Source organism: Ochlerotatus camptorhynchus, unplaced genomic scaffold (assembly GCF_037179485.1).
Source record: "Ochlerotatus camptorhynchus isolate MF236.1 unplaced genomic scaffold, CSIRO-AGI_Acam_v1.1 ptg000192l, whole genome shotgun sequence".
Taxonomy (NCBI): Eukaryota; Metazoa; Arthropoda; class Insecta; order Diptera; family Culicidae; genus Ochlerotatus; species Ochlerotatus camptorhynchus.
In genome coordinates this window covers 2,543,603-2,563,649 of record NW_027040682.1, presented here as the reverse complement: position 1 = coordinate 2,563,649, position 20,047 = coordinate 2,543,603, and the positions used below count along the sequence as shown (strand labels likewise).

The 20,047-nt window shown below is 40.2% G+C and overlaps 3 protein-coding genes across 4 annotated transcripts in view; 2 read left to right on the top strand and 1 right to left on the bottom strand.

Annotated features, from left to right (window-relative positions):
- Nucleotides 1-3,561: 3,561 nt before the first annotated feature.
- Nucleotides 3,562-20,047, top strand: part of LOC135702387 (homologous-pairing protein 2 homolog) — a 369,039-nt gene continuing 352,553 nt past the window's right edge. For both annotated transcript variants that reach the window (XM_065223433.1, XM_065223432.1), the window contains exon 1: nt 3,562-3,707. The gene's annotated coding sequence lies outside the window, so the exon portion shown is untranslated. The remainder of the gene's footprint in view (nt 3,708-20,047) is intronic.
- Nucleotides 3,865-4,491, top strand: LOC135702335 (transmembrane protein 14 homolog). Its single transcript, XM_065223360.1, has 2 exons — nt 3,865-4,023; nt 4,131-4,491. Exons 1-2 carry the CDS (start codon nt 3,948-3,950, stop codon nt 4,388-4,390), a joined length of 336 nt encoding a protein of 111 aa, XP_065079432.1. The 5' UTR covers nt 3,865-3,947; the 3' UTR covers nt 4,391-4,491.
- Nucleotides 5,087-20,047, bottom strand: part of wat (waterproof) — a 119,978-nt gene continuing 105,017 nt past the window's right edge. Inside the window, exons 5-8 of the mRNA XM_065223412.1 lie at nt 13,074-13,272; nt 12,754-13,005; nt 6,060-6,317; nt 5,087-5,989 (exon numbers count right to left, since the gene is read on the bottom strand). Of these exons, the coding sequence (XP_065079484.1) occupies nt 5,902-5,989; nt 6,060-6,317; nt 12,754-13,005; nt 13,074-13,272 (797 nt within the window). The 3' untranslated portion in view covers nt 5,087-5,901. The remainder of the gene's footprint in view (nt 5,990-6,059; nt 6,318-12,753; nt 13,006-13,073; nt 13,273-20,047) is intronic.

Genomic DNA, 20,047 nt, shown 5'->3' with positions numbered 1-20,047 from the left:
CTTCGGTCCCAAGCTAATCCTTGCACCCCCCGAAACATAGGAAAATCCACGAACCCCTCATTTTACCTGTCAAACTTTCATATCGAATCAAAATAAATATTATGTAGTACTAGAATTTCGACTAGAATGGGGTACGTTAATCGTTTACTTGGAACCAATAGGCTAGTCAAGTAGTGAGCCAATTTAAAATCGTTAGTTTCAACCGGTTGCCAGAGCTGAGCCAAAAAGTTGAGCACGTTTCTTCGTGACCTGCTGGTCTTACAGCTACCTCTATGATAAAAGTCTTTACGAGATTTAAAATCTGGCATTTCTGATAATAACGAATTGTGGATTGTGATTGTGGATTCTATCAATCTTGTTCTTAAAATCTTTTTATAGACTTCTCTGACGTTCGTGAAATGTACAAATTTGAAGAACTTGGGGTAATTTATACGTATTAGTGCAAGAAAACCTTTGAATTCACCCAAAGTTCTGCACTAATACTTGTGCAATTCATAAACGTCAGAGAAGTCTATACACTCGAAAATAAAATTAATCAAAAAGCTTAAAAAGTATGCAGATGATTACCTTATGTCATGCATGATTAAATTCGAAATATCTTTCCAGTATTAAATTTTATTCTCTTTGAATATTAATATTTAATCAGAATAGATTAAAATTCAATCAAAAATTATTAAAATAGAATAAAAAATTATTAAAATTTATTCAAGGAAGATAATTTTCAATCTAATCAATCATGATTAAACTGGGTTTAATATCAGATGGTTATTGTTTAGAAAAAGAGTATTAATTTTTAATCATTCGATATGAACCTCAGTTTAGTTAATGTCAAACTGATTAAATTTCAAATAAAATGGGAATAGTTTAATTTATTAGTGTACATTCAAAATTATTACTATTCAAAGATTAAAATTTAATCTTTTTATGATTTACCAATGTTTATACACTCAAAAAATATTGAAATCTAAATAGTATAAAAGCTACGCTAAATCGCAACTCTCCGTACCGACGCAAAGGTCGGTATAAAGGGAGAGAATGCAAACTTAGTATAAAAATGGTTTATGCGTTCCGTAGAATAAAATTGAAATATACTTACAATGCATAGATACGGTTTATTCGAGAGAATGTATTTTTCGCTTCTTAATTTTATTTATGGTAAATATTATTGTTTTCAAATCAAAATTAAAATTGTCTCAGGAAGGTTTTTTAATTATTTTATTTTTATGAATATTATTAAAAAATACATACCTTTTCGATGTTCATTAGAATGAACTCGTGCTTACGCAGTCTAGCTGCCCAGCTGATCACATGCGCTGTATAAATCCGCCGGGACGAAGCTCTTCACCAGCACGAAGCTCCGAAGTGAATCCAGATGATCTTTTTGCTATCATTTTAGTAAACACTGATCGAATTCCACTCCGTTATTCGGACTTAGTATAATTTTGACGAAAATTTTAATCGAACCGATGTATAAATTTTGAAAATCCATAAAATGCATAAATTTTAATCTATATTCGTTTTATAATATTTTTGAGTGTACATTGGTCAGAATAAAATATGATTTCATAATTATACTAAGGCCGAATGAATAACCACAGACAAACAGACATAAAACTCGCAAGTTGTTCATCGAACAAGCATTTAACAGACAATTTAAAAGTATCGTAGTTGGTAGTACCACCACCTGTGGCGTACATAGTCAATTCCCTTGGGTTTGACGTTTACACACTACCGCCATCTGTTCAGTGTAGTGCCCACCACAGTGTACTCAACAGATGGCGGTATTGTTTTAGCGACGATGTTTTACAGTGGGAAATATTCAACGTGTTATGTCTGTTTGTCTGTGGAATAACAATGTATACCAAAGTACACACGTCATGACAAACTCGATGATACCGTTCTCACATCAAACCTTTTTTTTTAATTGTTTCGATAGGTCGTTTGATAATCTAAAGAGCAGAGTAAATGTTTCTGAATTATTTAGAAATAAAATGAAAAACAGGTAAATACTGTAAAAAAACAAATAATAAATTTTTAGTCTTTATGTTCAAGATTTCTACAAATTGTTGCCCACGGAGGAGGTGCCATCGGATGAACCGGGACGATCAGAACTAGCGGTAAATGCAACTATACAGAAGAAAATCACTGTCACAACGTAACAAGTTGAATCAGAACAACATGAAGTGGTTTCCTAGAAGTTGGTACTGATACGGGTATTTTACCAGCTGGTTCACTAGCGGATTGTGCATTTTAAGTGTCATGTCAATGACATCCAAAAGATATCGAGTGAAAAGCGGTCCTACAGGACATTTAATTCATAAGTTCTTTTGAATTAAATTATCCTGCACCTATTGCTGCGTCCCTACCGCTGCCACTGGGAGAACTTTCAAGATCGATTAGCACGATTCTGCAGCATGGATCTTGGTTTACACGAATGAGGAACCGGCACGCATGTTCAGGTAGGGTTTAATAATCAGACATCATAAAAAAATCAATGAACTCAATCTTTTTCAAATCCAGGTGAATATTTTTAACTACATGGAGGAGATGTCCGTGTGAAAAGAACCGAAATCACCAGAACCAGTCACACTATTATCAGGACCGCTGCACATCACTACTTCGAGGCTGTTCGTTCGTGCAACTCCAATGTCACGGTAATCTTTTCCACCAAACACCAACCAATCCGGGAACCGGATCCACAACAAGAGGAAGTTGAAGAACAGAATTAAATATTTAGTCAGAAGTTGCTAATGGAATTGGAACTCATACCGTCCCCGTTAGGAATCGTATTATGTTCTTCTATATACATTGCAGAAACTCCTACTGGAGAGTTCACGATCAATTGTACTGCTTAGCTGTTATAAATGTTTTTATTTTAATATATTTATAATCTCGAGAAAACTTGTTATTTTAAAATAATAATATTGAAATGAAAATAGAACTAAAACAAAAACAATGCACTCTTCCAAATAAATCGAATGTATACATTGCAAGAATATTCCTTTCTTATACTATCCCTAATAAAAATTGTATGGTTAATTTGCTTAACGACGTGTTCTGGGTATCATCCAAACCATTTGTGGAATAGTTCAATGATTTGGGTTATCGTTCGTTTATGGTTATTTTTTATTAGGGATGGCTTGCATAATTCATTTTTATACTAAGTGTGTATTCTCTCTCTTTATACACAGCAAAAAAAGTTGTTGAATATTACATCGAAACTGCTGCAACCAGGTCAATCAATCGGTTGTGTAATATCACATTGTACGATGTACATCGATTCTGCGAACAAAATTACATCCATTGATGTAATATTGTATCTGCTTTTTGCTATTACATCATTATTTCATACATCAGCTTGAATTACGTTGATCGATATTACATTTTTTTTTGCTGTGTACGAAGCTATGCGTCGGTAAGGAGAGTTGCGATTTAGAGTAACTTTTAATCTATTTAGATTTGAAAATCTTTTGAGTGTACATATGTTTTGCTTCAGTGTTAGTAATTTTTCATCATAATAACTTTTTAATTTCTTTTTAGTGTGCATCTATGGCGCGTAATAAACGTACAGTGAGTTACAGTGTATGGAAAATCACTTATTATCAGTGAAATTCGTGCTTCGATATCCCATAAAAATCGCATTTGATGCATATGTAATAAAACGTGTAACTATATCCTGGAATTTTGTAATAAAAACCTCAAAATCGGTGAGTTAATTTCATGTTTTCCTTGAATCCGTTGATCATGCTGCTGTTTCACTTTCATCTTGGTTCCCTTTGATTGTTTTTGTTGGTGTTTTTTTTTGTTTGCCTGACGTTTCTCGCTGTCAATCATTTTCTGGGGTGGCGTTTGCTGGTTCGGTCATCATTTTTGAAGCTTGTTTTTATTAGGCCTAATTGTTTTGTGTTTCTGATTGTGTAATTCCGGTGTATAATAAATCGATAATAATGCCGGCTGATATCTTGGGATTTGCTTATGCGGCCACGGTTGCCGCTGGCGGTGTTTTGGGCTACGTTCGAGCAGGTATTTATATATGAAATTTCATTATAGTCTCATGCTACCTCCATGCGGATTCAATGAGTGTTACCAACTTTCACTTTTCTCGGTTCTGATTGATTATCACTGACAAGGTTCCGTTCCATCGTTGGCTGCCGGTGTCACATTTGGCGTCATTCTGGGATACGGTGCATTCCTGACGTCCCAGGAACCACCACGGCCGTTGCTACAAGTCGGCACGTCGCTGGTGTTGGCCGGAATGATGGGTGCCAGGTGGGCCCGTTCCGGCAAGTTTATGCCACCGGGAATTGTGTGCGTCCTGTCCTGTGCCATCCTGGCCCGTGGTCTTCTGTTCCACAATCGCTACCTGCCGTTGATCGGTAAGAGCGATTAAAGGGGGAGTTGCAAGGCGGAAATTCGGTACAAAATAAAACGGAATGCATTGGTGAGGGTATTTTTTTTAGTATGGATTAAGATAATAAAAATATAGATTTGACAGAAGCGTCGTTTATTTGAGTGAAGAAAGTCTGGGTTTTCGGAATTGTTGCTGCAATTACTGTGCTATAAACATTTTTATTCAGGTTTCTGAAATCTTAAGAGAGTCACCATTTTATGATTTGTGAATATTCACTCTTCATGAAAAGTGAATACACACCGATCCAAAATCGCTCGCTGTGAAATTGACAGCTTTTATATGTCTAACACATACTTTTACCACTTCTTATTGTAACTTACAAGTTTAAAACATCATTATACCATACCATCTCAGGCATAACATTTGATAACGGCACAAAAGCATTTGTAAACAAACATTCTAAGGCCCTTTACACGCGAACTAAAGTACGCCCACGCAAACCAATACCACTTACAGAAAGGTGATAGTTGCCCCTATGCGATGATGTTGTTGGTTTGCGTGGGCGTACTTTGGTTCGCGTGTAAAGGGCCTAAGAAGGTTTGTTTACAAATGCTTTTGTGCCGTTATCAAATGTTATGCCTGATCTAATGGTTTAATAATCCCCTAAAACATTGTTTTATAACAAATCAATGGCAGCAACCCTGGTTTTCGGATCAGGTTCCTAAAATGATGAACATTATCTATAGATATACTTTATTGGTCATTGTCCTTAGAAGCTAAAATTTTATTACAAAAATAAATCGTTCAAAAAACCGGAACGACTATTCGCTTTTGTTGTACGCTTAGTTGGTAGCTGTTTTCGTCAATGTTGGTTCAAATCTCTACACCCGGTGTTAATCTGTTTGTCTCATCGTTGTCGCTTAGCATAAACGGATGATAGAACCATGGAAGTCAATGGTATCCTTTGCCGCCTACTCAGGGGCACCCAAGAGATAGATTTCATGTGTAAATAGATGTGAAATATACTTCCTCCCTTGTAAACTTAGCTTGAGCATAATTTTAGTTGGAATGACACAGGCAACACTTTTTTTTCAGGGTTTAAATTTCGTAAGTAGATTTCCACGAAACACAAAACAAACAAAAAGTAACGTATAGTCACACAATTCTCTTAAGAATAATTCGATTCACAGTGATCGAATCGCCGGTCCGCGCTCGGTTATCCACTATAGAACAAACATAGCCTAACCGTAGAAAAAAGGTACTAAAGCTAACAAAATATGAATCTTTGAATGGGTTCTTCTAATCATCCGCTACTCTCTTCTCTTCGTGTTTTCCTCCTGCTCGCTGTATTATGTGATGTGTGTGTGTGTGTGAGAGAGAGTGTGTATGTGATGGCCGATTGGATGTGAGTTCAGGTGAGCCGGGGCCAATTCGAAGACGAAGGAATAAGGGACGATTTAGTCGGCGTGGGGCGATGATTTGGATGAAGTTGAGCTTGGTGACGGTGTTGTTGATGACACGATCCTTCGAAACTAAGAGTACGGTATCGCTTAGCTGAAGAAGCCCCAAATCGTAAAGACCAGCTTGTACAGCACTAGAAGCGCAATCACCTTGGTAGCTTGGTGCAGCCAGTATAAACTACAAATGAAAGAGAATGATTAGTTTGATTATTCTGACAATGATAACGAGCAATCTTGGGATATCCTACCGATTCCATCGGACGAGAGCTTCCGGGACGGTCTCCATTGGATCATTCAGCAGGTACTGCCGGATGCCGCAGAAGTACTGTTCCAGGAAGAAATCCCAGTTGATTTGGCGCATGTCGAAGAAGAACACCTTCTGATCGGCCCGGGATAACTTCCGCCACAGGGCGTTGATGTTGTCCAGCTTGAAGTCCCACTGGCGCATGGAGAAGTACTCGATCACGTCCATGAAGCGGTGGATTTTCTTGTAAGTACGCATGAGCCTGTGGATGGGATGGGGGATATGATTGTAGCCCGTGATGTTGTTTGAATGAAAAAAAAAAATACTACGACTAACGATCTGATTATACGACACTCATCTGATTTGGTTCAACGAAACACGCATCATCACGATTTATGTGATCGTAAAATTAGCAGTATGTTTTTTGCAACGTGAAAGCTTCCTGTTATGCGCTATGAGAGAACATTGTTTTGAAGCTACTAAGAATTGTAGCTTCGCGAGAAAGCGTTAAGCTTTTGTTTGATTTGATTATGCGAACTGCTTCTAGACACGCCACGCTATAACATTGTTAAATTAATTTATCCATTATTACCTATCGCTTTGTTTACCAATTCGTTAACTACTAACAATTGTATATTTCCTTGAAATCGTACATTCAGTATAATTTCATAATCAGATTTGTAGCTCTAATGCAAAGTTTATCAGAGCAACTTCTAGTCAGTTCTCACATTTTATCCAAAGTGTCCACATCCATTAATCTAATTGGACTTCTTATTTTCAATATGTGTATCAGTTAAAATGTGTTGTATTGATTTGAATAATTAATGTGTGGTTTGCTAAGCAAAGGGATTTGGCGGTGCGGTACGAGTACAGCAGCAGACTGGAGGACATCGAAGTTCGCAGTCAACACCTATATGGAAGTAGAAGATCTCTGGGAAGCAGATGCTCGAAATTGGGTACTAGATATGCTGAAGTTCGTTCACTTCAGAGAAGTGAAAACTGCGGCCGAACTGTGGAAGAAGTTAACAAACACCTTCGGGAACACTGCATAGCCCCCAACAGCTCACTACTAACAATTTGGCATTCTGTGGCTCAACTTAGACTTACATAAATCGGAAGATATCTACCGCTCATCAGCTAATTGAAATCGCTTTTCCTCTAGCTAGACGCGGTTGGCAGATCTTCGCAACACTCAAAAATAAATTAAATCAAAAAAGCTTTAAAAGTATGCAAATTCCCGCTTCACCTTATTTAGTCCGAGCCATGATTACTTCGGTCTGTCATGCATGATTAAATTCGAAATAATCACTTGTGATACAAATTCATCGTTGCAGTATTAAATTTTATTTTTTAAGAATATTAATATATAATCTACAGTGATCAAAATTCACTCAACAAAGATTAAAATTCAATAAAAAACGATTAAAATAGAATAAAAAAATATTCAAATGTATTGAAACAAGATAACTTTTAATTTAATCAACCATGATTAAACGGGGTTTAATATCAGATGATTATTTTTTAGCATAGTTAATTCGAAGAGTATTGTCCTATGATAATGATGAATGAATTGGAAAACTTTGAAATACATATTACAGTAGACTTCATCAAGACCACTACAAGAAATCAGGAAGTCCACAGTGTCGTCAAACATATCTGCCTTTTCCTCAGAACTTCTTTGAAGGAAAACTTCAACAAAGTTCCTAGAGGAGTTCAGGGGGAGTTTCAGTGTTTGAATTCAATGAAATTCCAAGGGAGCGATATTCCATGGGAATCTCAGCAAAGTTCTAAGTGAAATTTAGAGTAGTTTAAAGGTTCCTATTCCTTCGGAATTTATCTGAAGTTGAAGGAACTTCTCTGAAGTTCCTTCGAAACGTCTCTGAAGTTTTTGGAAACTTCTCTGAAGTTTTTGGAAACTTCTCTGAAGTTCCTTAGAAACTTATCTGAAGTTCCTTGGAAATTTTTCTGAAGTTCCTTCGAAACTTCTCTGAAGTTCCTTCGAAACTTCTCTGAAGTTCCTTAGAAACTTCTCTGAAGTTCCTTAGAAACTTCTCTGAAGTTCCTTGGAAACTTCTCTGAAGTTCCTTGGAAACTTCTCTGAAGTTCCTTGGAAACTTCTCTGAAGTTCCTTGGAAACTTCTCTGAAGTTCCTTGGAAACTTCTCTGAAGTTTCTTCGAAATTTCTCTGAAGTTCCTTCGAAACTTCTCTAAAGTTCCTTGGAAACTTCTCTGAAGTTCCTTCGAAACTTCTCTGAAGTTCATTCGAAACTTCTCTGAAGTTCCTTCGAAACTTCTCTGAAGTTCCTTCGAAACTTCTCTGAAGTTCCTTCGAAACTTCTCTGAAGTTCCTTCGAAACTTCTCTGAAGTTCCTTCGAAACTTCTCTGAAGTTCCTTCGAAACTTCTCTGAAGTTCCTTCGAAACTTCTCTGAAGTTCCTTCGAAACTTCTCTGAAGTTCCTTCGAAACTTCTCTGAAGTTCCTTCGAAACTTCTCTGAAGTTCCTTCGAAACTTCTCTGAAGTTCCTTCGAAACTTCTCTGAAGTTCCTTCGAAACTTCTCTAAAGTTCCTTCGAAACTTCTCTGAAGTTCCTTCGAAGCTTCTCTGAAGTTCCTTCGAAGCTTCTCTGAAGTTCCTTCGAAACTTCTCTGAAGTTCCTTCGAAACTTCTCTGAAGTTCCTTCGTAACTTCTCTGAAGTTCCTTTGAAACTTCTCTGAAGTTCCTACGAAACTTCTCTGAAGTTCCTTCGAAACTTCTCTGAAGTTCCTTCGAAACTTCTCTGAAGTTCCTTCGAAACTTCTCTGAAGTTTCTTCGAAACTTCTCTGAAGTTTTTTCAAAACTTCTCTGAATTTCCTTCGAAACTTCTCTGAAGTTCCTTGGAAACTTCCCTGAAGTACTTTCGAAACAACTCTGAAGTTTCTTCGAAACTTCTCTGAAGTTCCTTTGAAACTTCTCTGAAGTTCCTTCGAAACTTCTCTGAAGTTCCTTCGAAACTTCTCTGAAGTTCCTTCGAAATTTCTCTGAAGTTCCTTCGAAACTTCTCTGAAGTTCCTTCGAAACTTCTCTGAAGTTCCTTCGAAACTTCTCTGAAGTTCCTTCGAAACTTCTCTGAAGTTCCTTCGAAACTTCTCTGAAGTTCCTTCGAAACTTCTCTGAAGTTCCTTCGAAACTTCTCTGAAGTTCCTTCGAAACTTCTCTGAAGTTCCTTCGAAACTTCTCTGAAGTTCCTTCGAAACTTCTCTGAAGTTCCTTCGAAACTTCTCTGAAGTTCCTTCGAAACTTCTCTGAAGATCATTCAAAACATCTCTGAAGTTCCTTGGAAACTTCCCTGAAGTACTTTCGAAACAACTTTGAAGTTTCTTCGAAACTTCTCTGAAGTTTCTTCGTAACTTCTCTGAAGTTCTATCGAAACTTCTCTGAAGTTCCTTGGAAACTTCTCTGAAGTTCCTTCGAAACTTCTCTGAAGTTCCTTCGAAACTTCTCTGAAGTTCCTTTGAAACTTCTTTGAAGTTCCTTCGAAACTTCTCTGAAGTTCCTTCGAAACTTCTCTGAAGTTCCTTCGAAACTTCTCTGAAGTTCCTTCGAAACTTCTCTGAAGTTCGTTCGAAACTTCTCTGAAGATCATTCAAAACATCTCTGAAGTTCCTTGGAAACTTCCCTGAAGTACTTTCGAAACAACTTTGAAGTTTCTTCGAAACTTCTCTGATGTTTCTTCGTAACTTCTCTGAAGTTCTATCGAAACTTCTCTGAAGTTCCTTGGAAACTTCTCTGAAGTTCCTTCGAAACTTCTCTGAAGTTCCTTTGAAACTTCTTTGAAGTTCCTTCGAAACTTCTTTGAAGTTCCTTCGAAACTTCTCTGAAGTTCCTTCGAAACTTCTCTGAAGTTCCTTCGAAACTTCTCTGAAGTTCCTTCGAAACTTCTCTGAAGTTCCTTCGAAACTTCTCTGAAGTTCCTTCGAAACTTCTCTGAAGTTCCTTCGAAACTTCTCTGAAGTTCCTTCGAAACTTCTCTGAAGTTCCTTCGAAACTTCTCTGAAGTTCCTTCGAAACTTCTCTGAAGTTCCTTCGAAACTTCTCTGAAGCTCCTTCGAAACTTCTCTGAAGTTCCTTCCAAACTTCTCTGAAGTTCCTTCGAAACTTCTCTGAAGTTCCTTCGAAACTTCTCTGAAGTTCCTTCGAAACTTCTCTGAAGTTCCTTCGAAACTTCTCTAAAGTTCCTTCGAAACTTCTCTGAAGTTCCTTCGAAACTTCTCTGAAGTTCCTACGAAACTTCTCTGAAGTTCCTTCGAAACTTCTCTGAAGTTCCTTCGAAACTTCTCTGAAGTTCCTTCGAAACTTCTCTGAAGTTCCTTCGAAACTTCTCTGAAGTTCCTTCGAAACTTCTCTGAAGTTCCTTCGAAACTTCTCTGAAGTTCCTTCGAAACTTCTCTGAAGTTCCTTCGAAACTTCTCTGAAGTTCCTTCGAAACTTTTCTGAAGTTCCTTCGAAACTTCTCTGAAGTTCCTTCGAAACTTCTCTGAAGTTCCTTCGAAACTTCTCTGAAGTTCCTTCGAAACTTCTCTGAAGTTCCTTCGAAACTTCTCTGAATTTCCTTCGAAACTTCTCTGAAGTTCCTTCGAAACTTCTCTGAAGTTCCTTCGAAACTTCTCTGAAGTTCCTTCGAAACTTCTCTGAAGTTCCTTCGAAACTTCTCTGAAGATCATTCAAAACATCTCTGAAGTTCCTTGGAAACTTCCCTGAAGTACTTTCGAAACAACTTTGAAGTTTCTTCGAAACTTCTCTGAAGTTCCTTCGAAACTTCTCTGAAGTTTCTTCGAAACTTCTCTGAAGTTTTTTCGAAACTTCTCTGAATTTCCTTCGAAACTTCTCTGAAGTTCCTTGGAAACTTCCCTGAAGTACTTTCGAAACAACTCTGAAGTTTCTTCGAAACTTCTCTGAAGTTCCTTTGAAACTTCTCTGAAGTTCTTTCGAAACTTCTCTGAAGTTCCTTCGAAACTTCTCTGAAGTTCCTTCGAAACTTCTCTGAAGTTCCTTCGAAACTTCTCTGAAGTTCCTTGGAAACTTCTCTGAAGTTCCTTCGAAACTTCTCTGAAGTTCCTACGAAACTTCTCTGAAGTTCCTTCGAAACTTCTCTGAATTTCCTTCGAAACTTCTCTGAAGTTCCTTGGAAACTTCCCTGAAGTACTTTCGAAACAACTCTGAAGTTTCTTCGAAACTTCTCTGAATTTCCTTCGAAACTTCTCTGAAGTTCCTTGGAAACTTCCCTGAAGTACTTTCGAAACAACTCTGAAGTTTCTTCGAAACTTCTCTGAAGTTCCTTTGAAACTTCTCTGAAGTTCCTTGGAAACTTCTCTGAAGTTCCTTCGAAACATCTATGAAGTTCCTTCGAAACTTCTCTGAAGTTCCTTCGAAACTTCTCTGAAGTTCCTTCGAAACTTCTCTGAAGTTCCTTCGAAACTTCTCTGAAGTTCCTTCGAAACTTCTCTGAAGATCATTCAAAACATCTCTGAAGTTCCTTGGAAACTTCCCTGAAGTACTTTCGAAACAACTTTGAAGTTTCTTCGAAACTTCTCTGAAGTTTCTTCGTAACTTCTCTGAAGTTCTATCGAAACTTCTCTGAAGTTCCTTCGAAACTTCTCTGAAGTTCCTTGGAAACTTCCCTGAAGTTCCTTCGAAACATCTATGAAGTTCCTTCGAAACTTCTCTGAAGTTCCTTCGAAACTTCTCTGAAGTTCCTTCGTAACTTCTCTGAAGTTCCTTCGAAACTTCTCTGAAGTGCCTTCTGAATTTTCCTGAAATTCGCTCGAATGTTTCTAGAAATTCCCTTGGAACTTCCCAGTAGTTCCCACGAAAATTCTCAGATGTTTTCTCAGAACATCGAAGAAGTTTCTTTGGAACTGCCTAGAAGTTCCCTTGAAATTTCCTAGAAGTTACCGCTACATTTTATTTTTATCCTCTGTTCGGGACCTAACACCACTGCGACCAGTAATTTGATCTATTGCAATATATCCCGTGTCCTTAGTTCAGTTAGTCGTATTACTCCATCACTATTGAGAAATGATGAAGTATTCGGTTTTTTAAAGTTGTCATTCTAGCATTTATCGCAAGGATCTAACTCTGATTGAAAGGTCCCGCAATTTATATCCTTCGGAGTGTTGGAACACCCTCCAAAGGTGCACCCCTTTGTCAGTCGAAATTGGATTCCTTAGCAACAAAATTAAGGAATGACACCGATGATGACCATGTATCAGAACCCTAATCATAACCACTTAAAACTAGGGAACAACGAATAGAAGATTAGGAATCACATAGATGAAAACTCTCATTTTTTCCTTCTTTCAAGATCATCCTCGGTGGATAAGTTGTCACTATCATAAAAAGGCATAACAAGTAACAAGGACTAAGATGTGTGTTTTGATTACTGAAAAATCATGTTCCCCTAGTTTGAAGTAGTCAGGACTAGGAATCGGTGGTAGATCTTACATCTAGTAACGTACCACGACAAGGTGATCTACCCACGTTACGCAATTGAGCAATTGCAAATCCTAGATCCAGAGTTGAATACTATGGTCTGAACCTTTTCAAAAAAATTGAAATTGAACCCCCTCTATTAACTACAATGTTGAACTTGTCAGTGATTCCAATTTCCAATTACCGATCTGGTATAATGCCCCGGTCCATAAGATAAGCATCTCACCTTGGTTTCCGTCCGATGAAGAGCGCTATGACGTCGAAGAATATCGCGGGTGCGTAGTGCAGGAACAGTATCGACAGATAGTGCATGACTTTGTTCGGATTGCTCGTGTAGCACAGGTACCAGATCGACTTAACGGTGGGATACATCGAGCCGAATTTGATCGTCGTGTAGGTGAAGTCGCCCCAGGTGATGCAGTTGCTCTTCTCCGTGCAAAAGTTGTACACTGGGATGTCCGGATCGGGCATGATTTCTCTGCGGAACAGAACGGATGTGTTAGAACCAGTGGGCTATTCCCGGAAAGCAGGGAGGGAAATAGTTACGTTCGAAACCGTTCGGCGATGTCCCACGCCGCCGAGATGATACCGTTGACGCACAGATCCACCGGAACCATGTTGGCTACCTTGGTTGGATCGGCTCGGAGCGTTCGTAGCACTCCGGTGCCAGCACCGGCAATCACTCCCGTCGGTCCGTAGAAATTATCGATCCACCCTGGTACCGGTTCCTGGTATGTGGCGATGACTGGAATGATGAGAGACGAAATGGAATTATTGCGTTAATTAATGGAAGGGATGACCTAATTGAACAACTTTCAATGGAAATTCGCTTTCAGCGTGCGTACACCGCCGGACCATATAATCAGCTGTCGGATCGGAATAGCGTGCGGTTCGGTCACGTTCCATCATAGCAGGGAGGACGACACTCACGCGCACGTTATTTATTTTCTTTAAGTGGCTGGCATCGCATTCAAAAAAGAAGCAAGGTGACGACAGCTCGGTATTGGCCATAACGGCACGATATTCACGATTCCGTCGGCGGTTAACTTGTTCCGATACGAAGTTTCGATATGCTGTCGTGAGGGAACTGTCAATTAGGCGCAGTGGACGATTGTGCAAAATTCTTACTATCAATGGTTGCATGTACTTAAATTTTAACACATTAAACTTTCAACCATTCTTTTGGGACGCTTCCCAACTCCTTCTGAATTGATATGCAGTTCGCGTGAATCATCACGGGACAATTTAGGTTTTCGCTACTTCTCTTTCTCCACGTTCGCACGTTCACTGTCGAAATCGTCTGAATTCGGGTGTCGAAGTAACGAGACTACAGAGAGTTGCCGTTGTTTGCGGGTGGAGTTTTAGCCGGTAGCCTTTTGTCTGAATTCCGTAATACCAGGTAATGATGATACCGGTTGTGGTCAGTATTCTTACTATCGAAGATCAGGCAGCTAGGAATTGATAAAAAGGAATACCGACTAAAATCCGCAAACAACGGTACCTCTCTGTACCGTCGCCCGCGGAGGCCATACATCATCATTGGCAGCAGAAGCGCACTCCTCCGCCTGTGTGGTTGTGTTCGTCCGAGGCGTGAGCGGCCCTGCCGGATTCGAGTCATGGTTGTTATGCGACCCACACACGGTCAGACATGTCGTACGACTTGGAGTTTGACCGTGTCTGGGGAAGTTTCACGACCAAATTCAAGTTGATTTTCTGCAGAGCAACATGGGTGGAGCTGCGTGTTGTACAACTTGTTCTATTGTGTGTGGTGATGTCTGACAACACTTTGCAGACTTGATCAGGGTTGCCAAAAGTTTTTCAAAATTAACTGGCAAAAGACACCCAAAAAACATGCCAATTTCTGAACTTTTCAAGATTTCTTTTACAATTTGTTTTACATTTTTAAATGGAAAACTTCACTAAATGTTCTATCCGATATATAAAAATTGATAAATGTCCAATAGAATCAAGTATTTATACCGATTTCCGAAATAGATACCGATACACAGATAAGGTTCCTCAGAATACCGATTTTTGAGATCTATACCGATTTACACTGATTTGTTTAAATAATCAAAATTATTATTGCCTGCCTGCGCTCGAATTTAGGAGAAAATTATTGTGAGAGACTTGATACTTTTAGAACATCTAAAATGTTTTGAGTCTTCAAAAACAAAATCATCTTTAAAAATGTCTAATGCTTGATACTCTTTCGACTAATCTTCCAATTTTTCACCGTTTTCGGCTACCCATGAATCGAGAAACAGTCGATGGCTCTTCCGGTAATTCCTTGGGAATCGAGAAATACTTTTTAAACATTATTTTACTTCCTGAAGCCTGAATTTTCTTCCAACTTTCCCCTTGAATTTTCGTCCATCTTACACCGTAAGTTATTTTTTGATTCCACCCGGAAACTTATTTCGACTCCCCTTGGAAGCTTCTTCAGCCTTCATTCGAACGATCTTCCATCATCTCCTGCCAGTTTTTTCAACTTTCCTGGAACTTCAGGGATGATTCCAGATTTTAATGGATCTGCTACAATTCTAAAACCCGGAAATATCAGGAAAGTACAGTGAACTCCAGTTAACTTAAGGAAACTTCACAAGTCCAAAGAACTTCAGGGAAATTTATTAGTATTCAGGACAGTTTCATTTGTTTCAGGAGAATTGAGCGAAATTTAGGGAAGCTCCGAGAACATCTTGACAGAACAATTAATTTCAAGGAAATTGCTGAAATTTAAAAGAGTTCCAAGAAACTCAGGCAATTTCCGAAAACTGCAGCAATGTCTCGAGGGGCTCATGCAAATTTAGAAAAATGTGATAACATTTTATGGCAAGTTCCGTATTTTCAATGGCAGTGTAGATAACTAATAAAACTTTAAAAAATCGGGAAGATCAGAGAACTTCAATGCTAATGTTATAATAAATTAAAGAAAATTGTGAGAGCATTTAATAAATATCGTAATCTTCATGAAAGTTCAGAGGCATTCAAAGATGATTAGAGACATTCCGGTAGTCTCATTATAACATTATAATCAGGGAAGTTCCGAGTATTTCGAGGATGATCAGTGTTGGGCACAGTCAACAGACACGAACGAACACGAATTTTCTTGTTGGTTCACTGCCAACGAGATCGACGGACAGACTGATTGTTGGCCACTGCCAACGATGAACACGAACTATCCTTCGTTGGCCCACTGCCAACGACAAGCGATGGAACGGATTGCTGCTCCCGGAACGGAGTGGGCACTAGTTCTGCTGGTGAAGCCACTTACCACACGATATCGGAAGTTCTGAAAAGAACTCCGATGAAATAAACTCTTTTGGAAAAGTGATACTGTGGAAACACGCAGCAGGTCTTCATTGAGGATGATGCCGTTTCTATTGCTCCGAGCGTTGCCCCAAGCTTGGTGTTTTGCGTTCAGATCGCCAGCGATAATGAAGTTCCTGCTCCTGCGGGTGAGTTTGATGATGTCTTTCCGGAGGGCCACTAACGACCCGTCCCTGATGTTGGTTTGCTTGGGGCAGTAGGCCGCGATGATGGTGATTGGGCCAAGTGATGTGCTCACCTCCACTCCGATGGCTTCAATTGCTTTCAGCTGGAAGTTTGGTAGCATCCGGCAACTGATGTTACGTCTTGCAGCAATGGCCACTCCTCCACCTCCAGAGCAGGTGCGATCAAGTCTGACAAGCCGAAAGTCGGGAAGGAATATGTTCAGTTCGGGTTTCAAATGCGTCTCGGTGATGACAGCAATGTCGACCTCCTTGGTGTTGAGGAAATCGAGTAGCTCTCTATGCTTGTTCGTCAGTGAGCAAGCGTTCCAATTTGCAATTTTTATAGCTTCACGGTCCATACTTGGTGACGAGTGACAAGGCAGCATGAAGCTGTTCAGATCGAGTCTTGCAGGTGCGCATGATGATGATGACCTCGGCCACGAGCGTCACAAGTTCCTCCGAGGTGAACGAAGAATCGTCGACAGATTCACTTGAGACAGCACCAGCTTATGATAAACCAGGGGCGGTGGATAAACCGCGAGACGATGCTGAACTGTCCGACTGTTAGGAACCATTTGGATACTCGCAGGATTGGCTTGTTGGTTGTTGAGCGGAAGCGGTGCTAGGTTCGGAACATGTCGACGGGGCTGGAGAGCTGGGTACTGGACTTCCGTGAGTACAGGAGGCGAACGATGATTACGAAGGCGATCAAGCTGGTTGTTGATTGTGGCCTTCCGACGGATATTAATGAACTCCACTCGCTTGGGACATCCGCGATTGGAGGCTTGGTGGTTTCCACCGCAGTTGACACACGTTGGCTCGATGTCATCGACTTGCTCACAGGACGCAGTTGAGTGAGTTCCAGCCCATTTGTCGCAGTTTGTCTTCATGGGGCAGTTTTTGGTGCCATGGCCATATGAGAGGCAGTTCATACACTGCGTTACATCACGATGTTGGGGTTTGTAATGATCCCAACTGATGATGACCTGAAACATGTCCCGGATATTGGATCTCAGAGCCGCAAGACTGGTGGATCCCTTCGTGAAATGCACCAGGAACAACTGATCATGAAAGCTGGTGTTTTGGTTGGGACGCCGGTTCATCGGCTTGAGCCCGAACCGCTCCAGCTCGGATTTCACCGCAGTCGCCTCGAACGACGGTAATCCACGCAAAACCACATTCAGTGGCTTGCTCGATGGCAGATCATGTGTGAAGAAGTCCACGTTGTTGTTCTTCAGGAAACTTCCTATTTGTTTGTACTCCTCCAGGTTGGAGCACATGATTTTGGTACCGATGCTGCAAAGCTTGAAGCGAGGCAGCAGCTTGTGTTTTGCCAGTTCAGCACCCAGCTTGGGAACATCCTTTACCGGCGTGAAAAGCGGGGGAATCCGCTCTCGTCTTGCAATGAGAACGGCGTCACCATCGCCATTTTCTTCCGGGAGTACTGCATGCTGGTTGGCTTGCAGTACTCGTTTTCCGGCGTCATCCTGCGACGCGCTGGGCTTGATTTGAACCTTCTTTGAAGGGCCCGCTGCTGGCTCATTGGCACGTTTACGCACCATTTGTTTCGTGTTTGCAAGTTCAAATAAACTTGCCAGAACGCGAGAAGGTGGCGACACTTCCACGGCGCAACGCGACAGCACAAAACGAAACAAAATCGAATCGAGAACTCGAGCGAAAATACGGACTGAACAGCTCGACAGTCGAGCACATAAAAGAGACAAAGTTTTTGGTGCGTACTCTACTTTTAAACATTTTAATATTTCATCAGCCACTGCTGATTGGCAGTTACTGCGCAACGCAAAAGGAAAGAAAAGTCTACTTTAAAATACAATCTTGATTGTGATTGGTTGTTGTCATGTTAGTAGGGAGGTCGTTTTTCCGCGGCTATCTCGGGGTTAGTAAAAAAAAAGGATGAGGAGGAAGGAAGGAACATTTTTTCTGCTGCTGAAGCGTTGACGGTCGGTAAACCCAGGACGTTTACAGTGCCAGTGGCGGTGAGCCTTTTCTGGCTTCCCCTGGAAATGGCTACCTCTGGAATTAACTTCCGATTCCCGAAACTTTTCTGGCTTCCATTGGATGTGACATCCGATTATTTTCGGAAAGTTTTTTGTTTTAATTTTCGCCAGAAGTTTCTCAATTTTTGACATGGAAGTTCCCCGGATGTATTTACGACTTTTCTTAGAATTTTTCTCAAACTTCTTCCAGGGGAGCTTCATTCTTCTTTCTCTGGATGTTTTTTCAGCTACCTCCAGAAGCTATTTCAGACATTTCCCAGAGTTTTCTCCCGGAACTGTCCGATCATGGTCCCAAAGTTAAAATTTTCATTTTCATAAACGGAAAAATATGAAATTAATAAAATAGTAAATACCGATAAATACCGATTTGTTTTAAACCTTTGATACCGATAAGCTTAAAAACATTCTGGCAACGCTGATAACAGTGTTTGTAAGTTCAGATGAGGCCACGAGGCGAGAAGGGCCACTTACCAGCAACACAAATTCATGCAATTATGTTTAGAAAACCGTTATACAACCACAATCAGTGATACAAAGGTTATATAAACTTTTATAGAGCATGTGTGTTGCTTGGGTTACTTGGCTAAGTTGTTGCTTGGGTCCAATACTAGAATATATATTATTATTTTTTTAACTAATAATGTTTTTATTACATGCATGAAGTTAAGGTGAATCACTGTGACATCCTTATTCTCGGAACCACTTTGAAACTTTAAGTGCACAAAGCTTCCCCGACACGTACCACAATAAAACTGTTACTTGACGTTTGCTGTACTGCAGTATACATGAAGTAGCAATTTCAAACGAAATGGGGCACTGATTTCCGAGATTTGTGTAATTGTAAATTCGAAGTGGAAGTGCATGTACAGCCTACGTGGCGGCTATTCGTGGACTCTACAAGGAATCCCCTTAAACAAATTCCAATCAAAATGGTTTACATTACCAGCTGCAGTTGTCCATAGAACAGATGCAAAATTACACAATTTTCGGGACATGGGTGAAGCGCATCTTTTTCGATTACTATGCACACACGTAATTTCCTAAACGGCGCCGGTAGTGTAGTGGTAAGCGTAATGACCTCTCACCTCAGCAGGCCTGGGTTCAATCCAAGTCGACGCCGCTGGGATGTTCTGAGGCATAACATCTCTGATCGCGCCTTCCTTCTGAAGGGAAGTAAAGCCGTTCGTCCCCGGTTCATGAGTTGATGGGTCGATAGGAGGTAGGGTCCAGGTGTGGGAGCTGCCTCCCTGGCGTCGGTAGCATTGGTGCTCAGCACGGAAAACAAGATCGACGGAAAACAAATCAAGGAAAAAAAACCTAATTTCCTTTCCCGTAGTGTATGGTGTGCGCTGTTTGAGAGAAACTGAGTTGTACAACAAATTTCAAGTCTGCTAAGACCAAATGTCGTGCGACATGTCCGACCGTGTGTGGTGCCTATTAAAGAGTAAACTTGACTTTTGCCTACACTGAAAATTTACGGCTTTCGGATGTGCGAACGAACGAACGGACGAACGAACGAACGAACGAACGAATAGAAGCGAAGATAGCGGCTGTTCCGAGAGTTGTCGCAGTCGTGTATGGAAATCGCAGCACGGTTGACCATGAAAATTTCTAATGGTAAACGCGGTTGGACTTTCAAGGCGTGTATGGAGAAAGATGTACGGCATAGTTGTATGCTATTGAAATGGTTCGTGGTCTGCTAGCTGGATCAGAATAGGTAACTGGCTTCTTGGAGGTCTTTTGGTGGGTGGAATTTTGCTTTCGTCTGGGTCGTTGTGGTTGAGGTTAATGTGATAAGTTTCTATATTCACAAACTTGTGAATTTGAACTCTTAACCTTTAGCGTGAAAGGCTAACCACTACGCCGGAATGGGGACGGATTCTGATTGGTGATTTTTTTTTTTTAAATTGGTATGCCAATTTAGCGAACATAATTCGTTTCCCCCTATGATATGAGGATATACAATAATCTTGTGATGGTATTATACGAAAATTTGATTGTATAGGAC

Excerpts from the sequence above, each read along its gene's own strand:
- LOC135702335 (XM_065223360.1), top strand. The coding sequence starts at position 3,948 with ATGCCGGCTGATATCTTGGGATTTGCTTATGCGGCCACGGTTGCCGCT. Across the intron at positions 4,024-4,130 it reads TTTGGGCTACGTTCGAGCAG|GTTCCGTTCCATCGTTGGCT; the intron begins GTATTTATATAT and ends ATCACTGACAAG.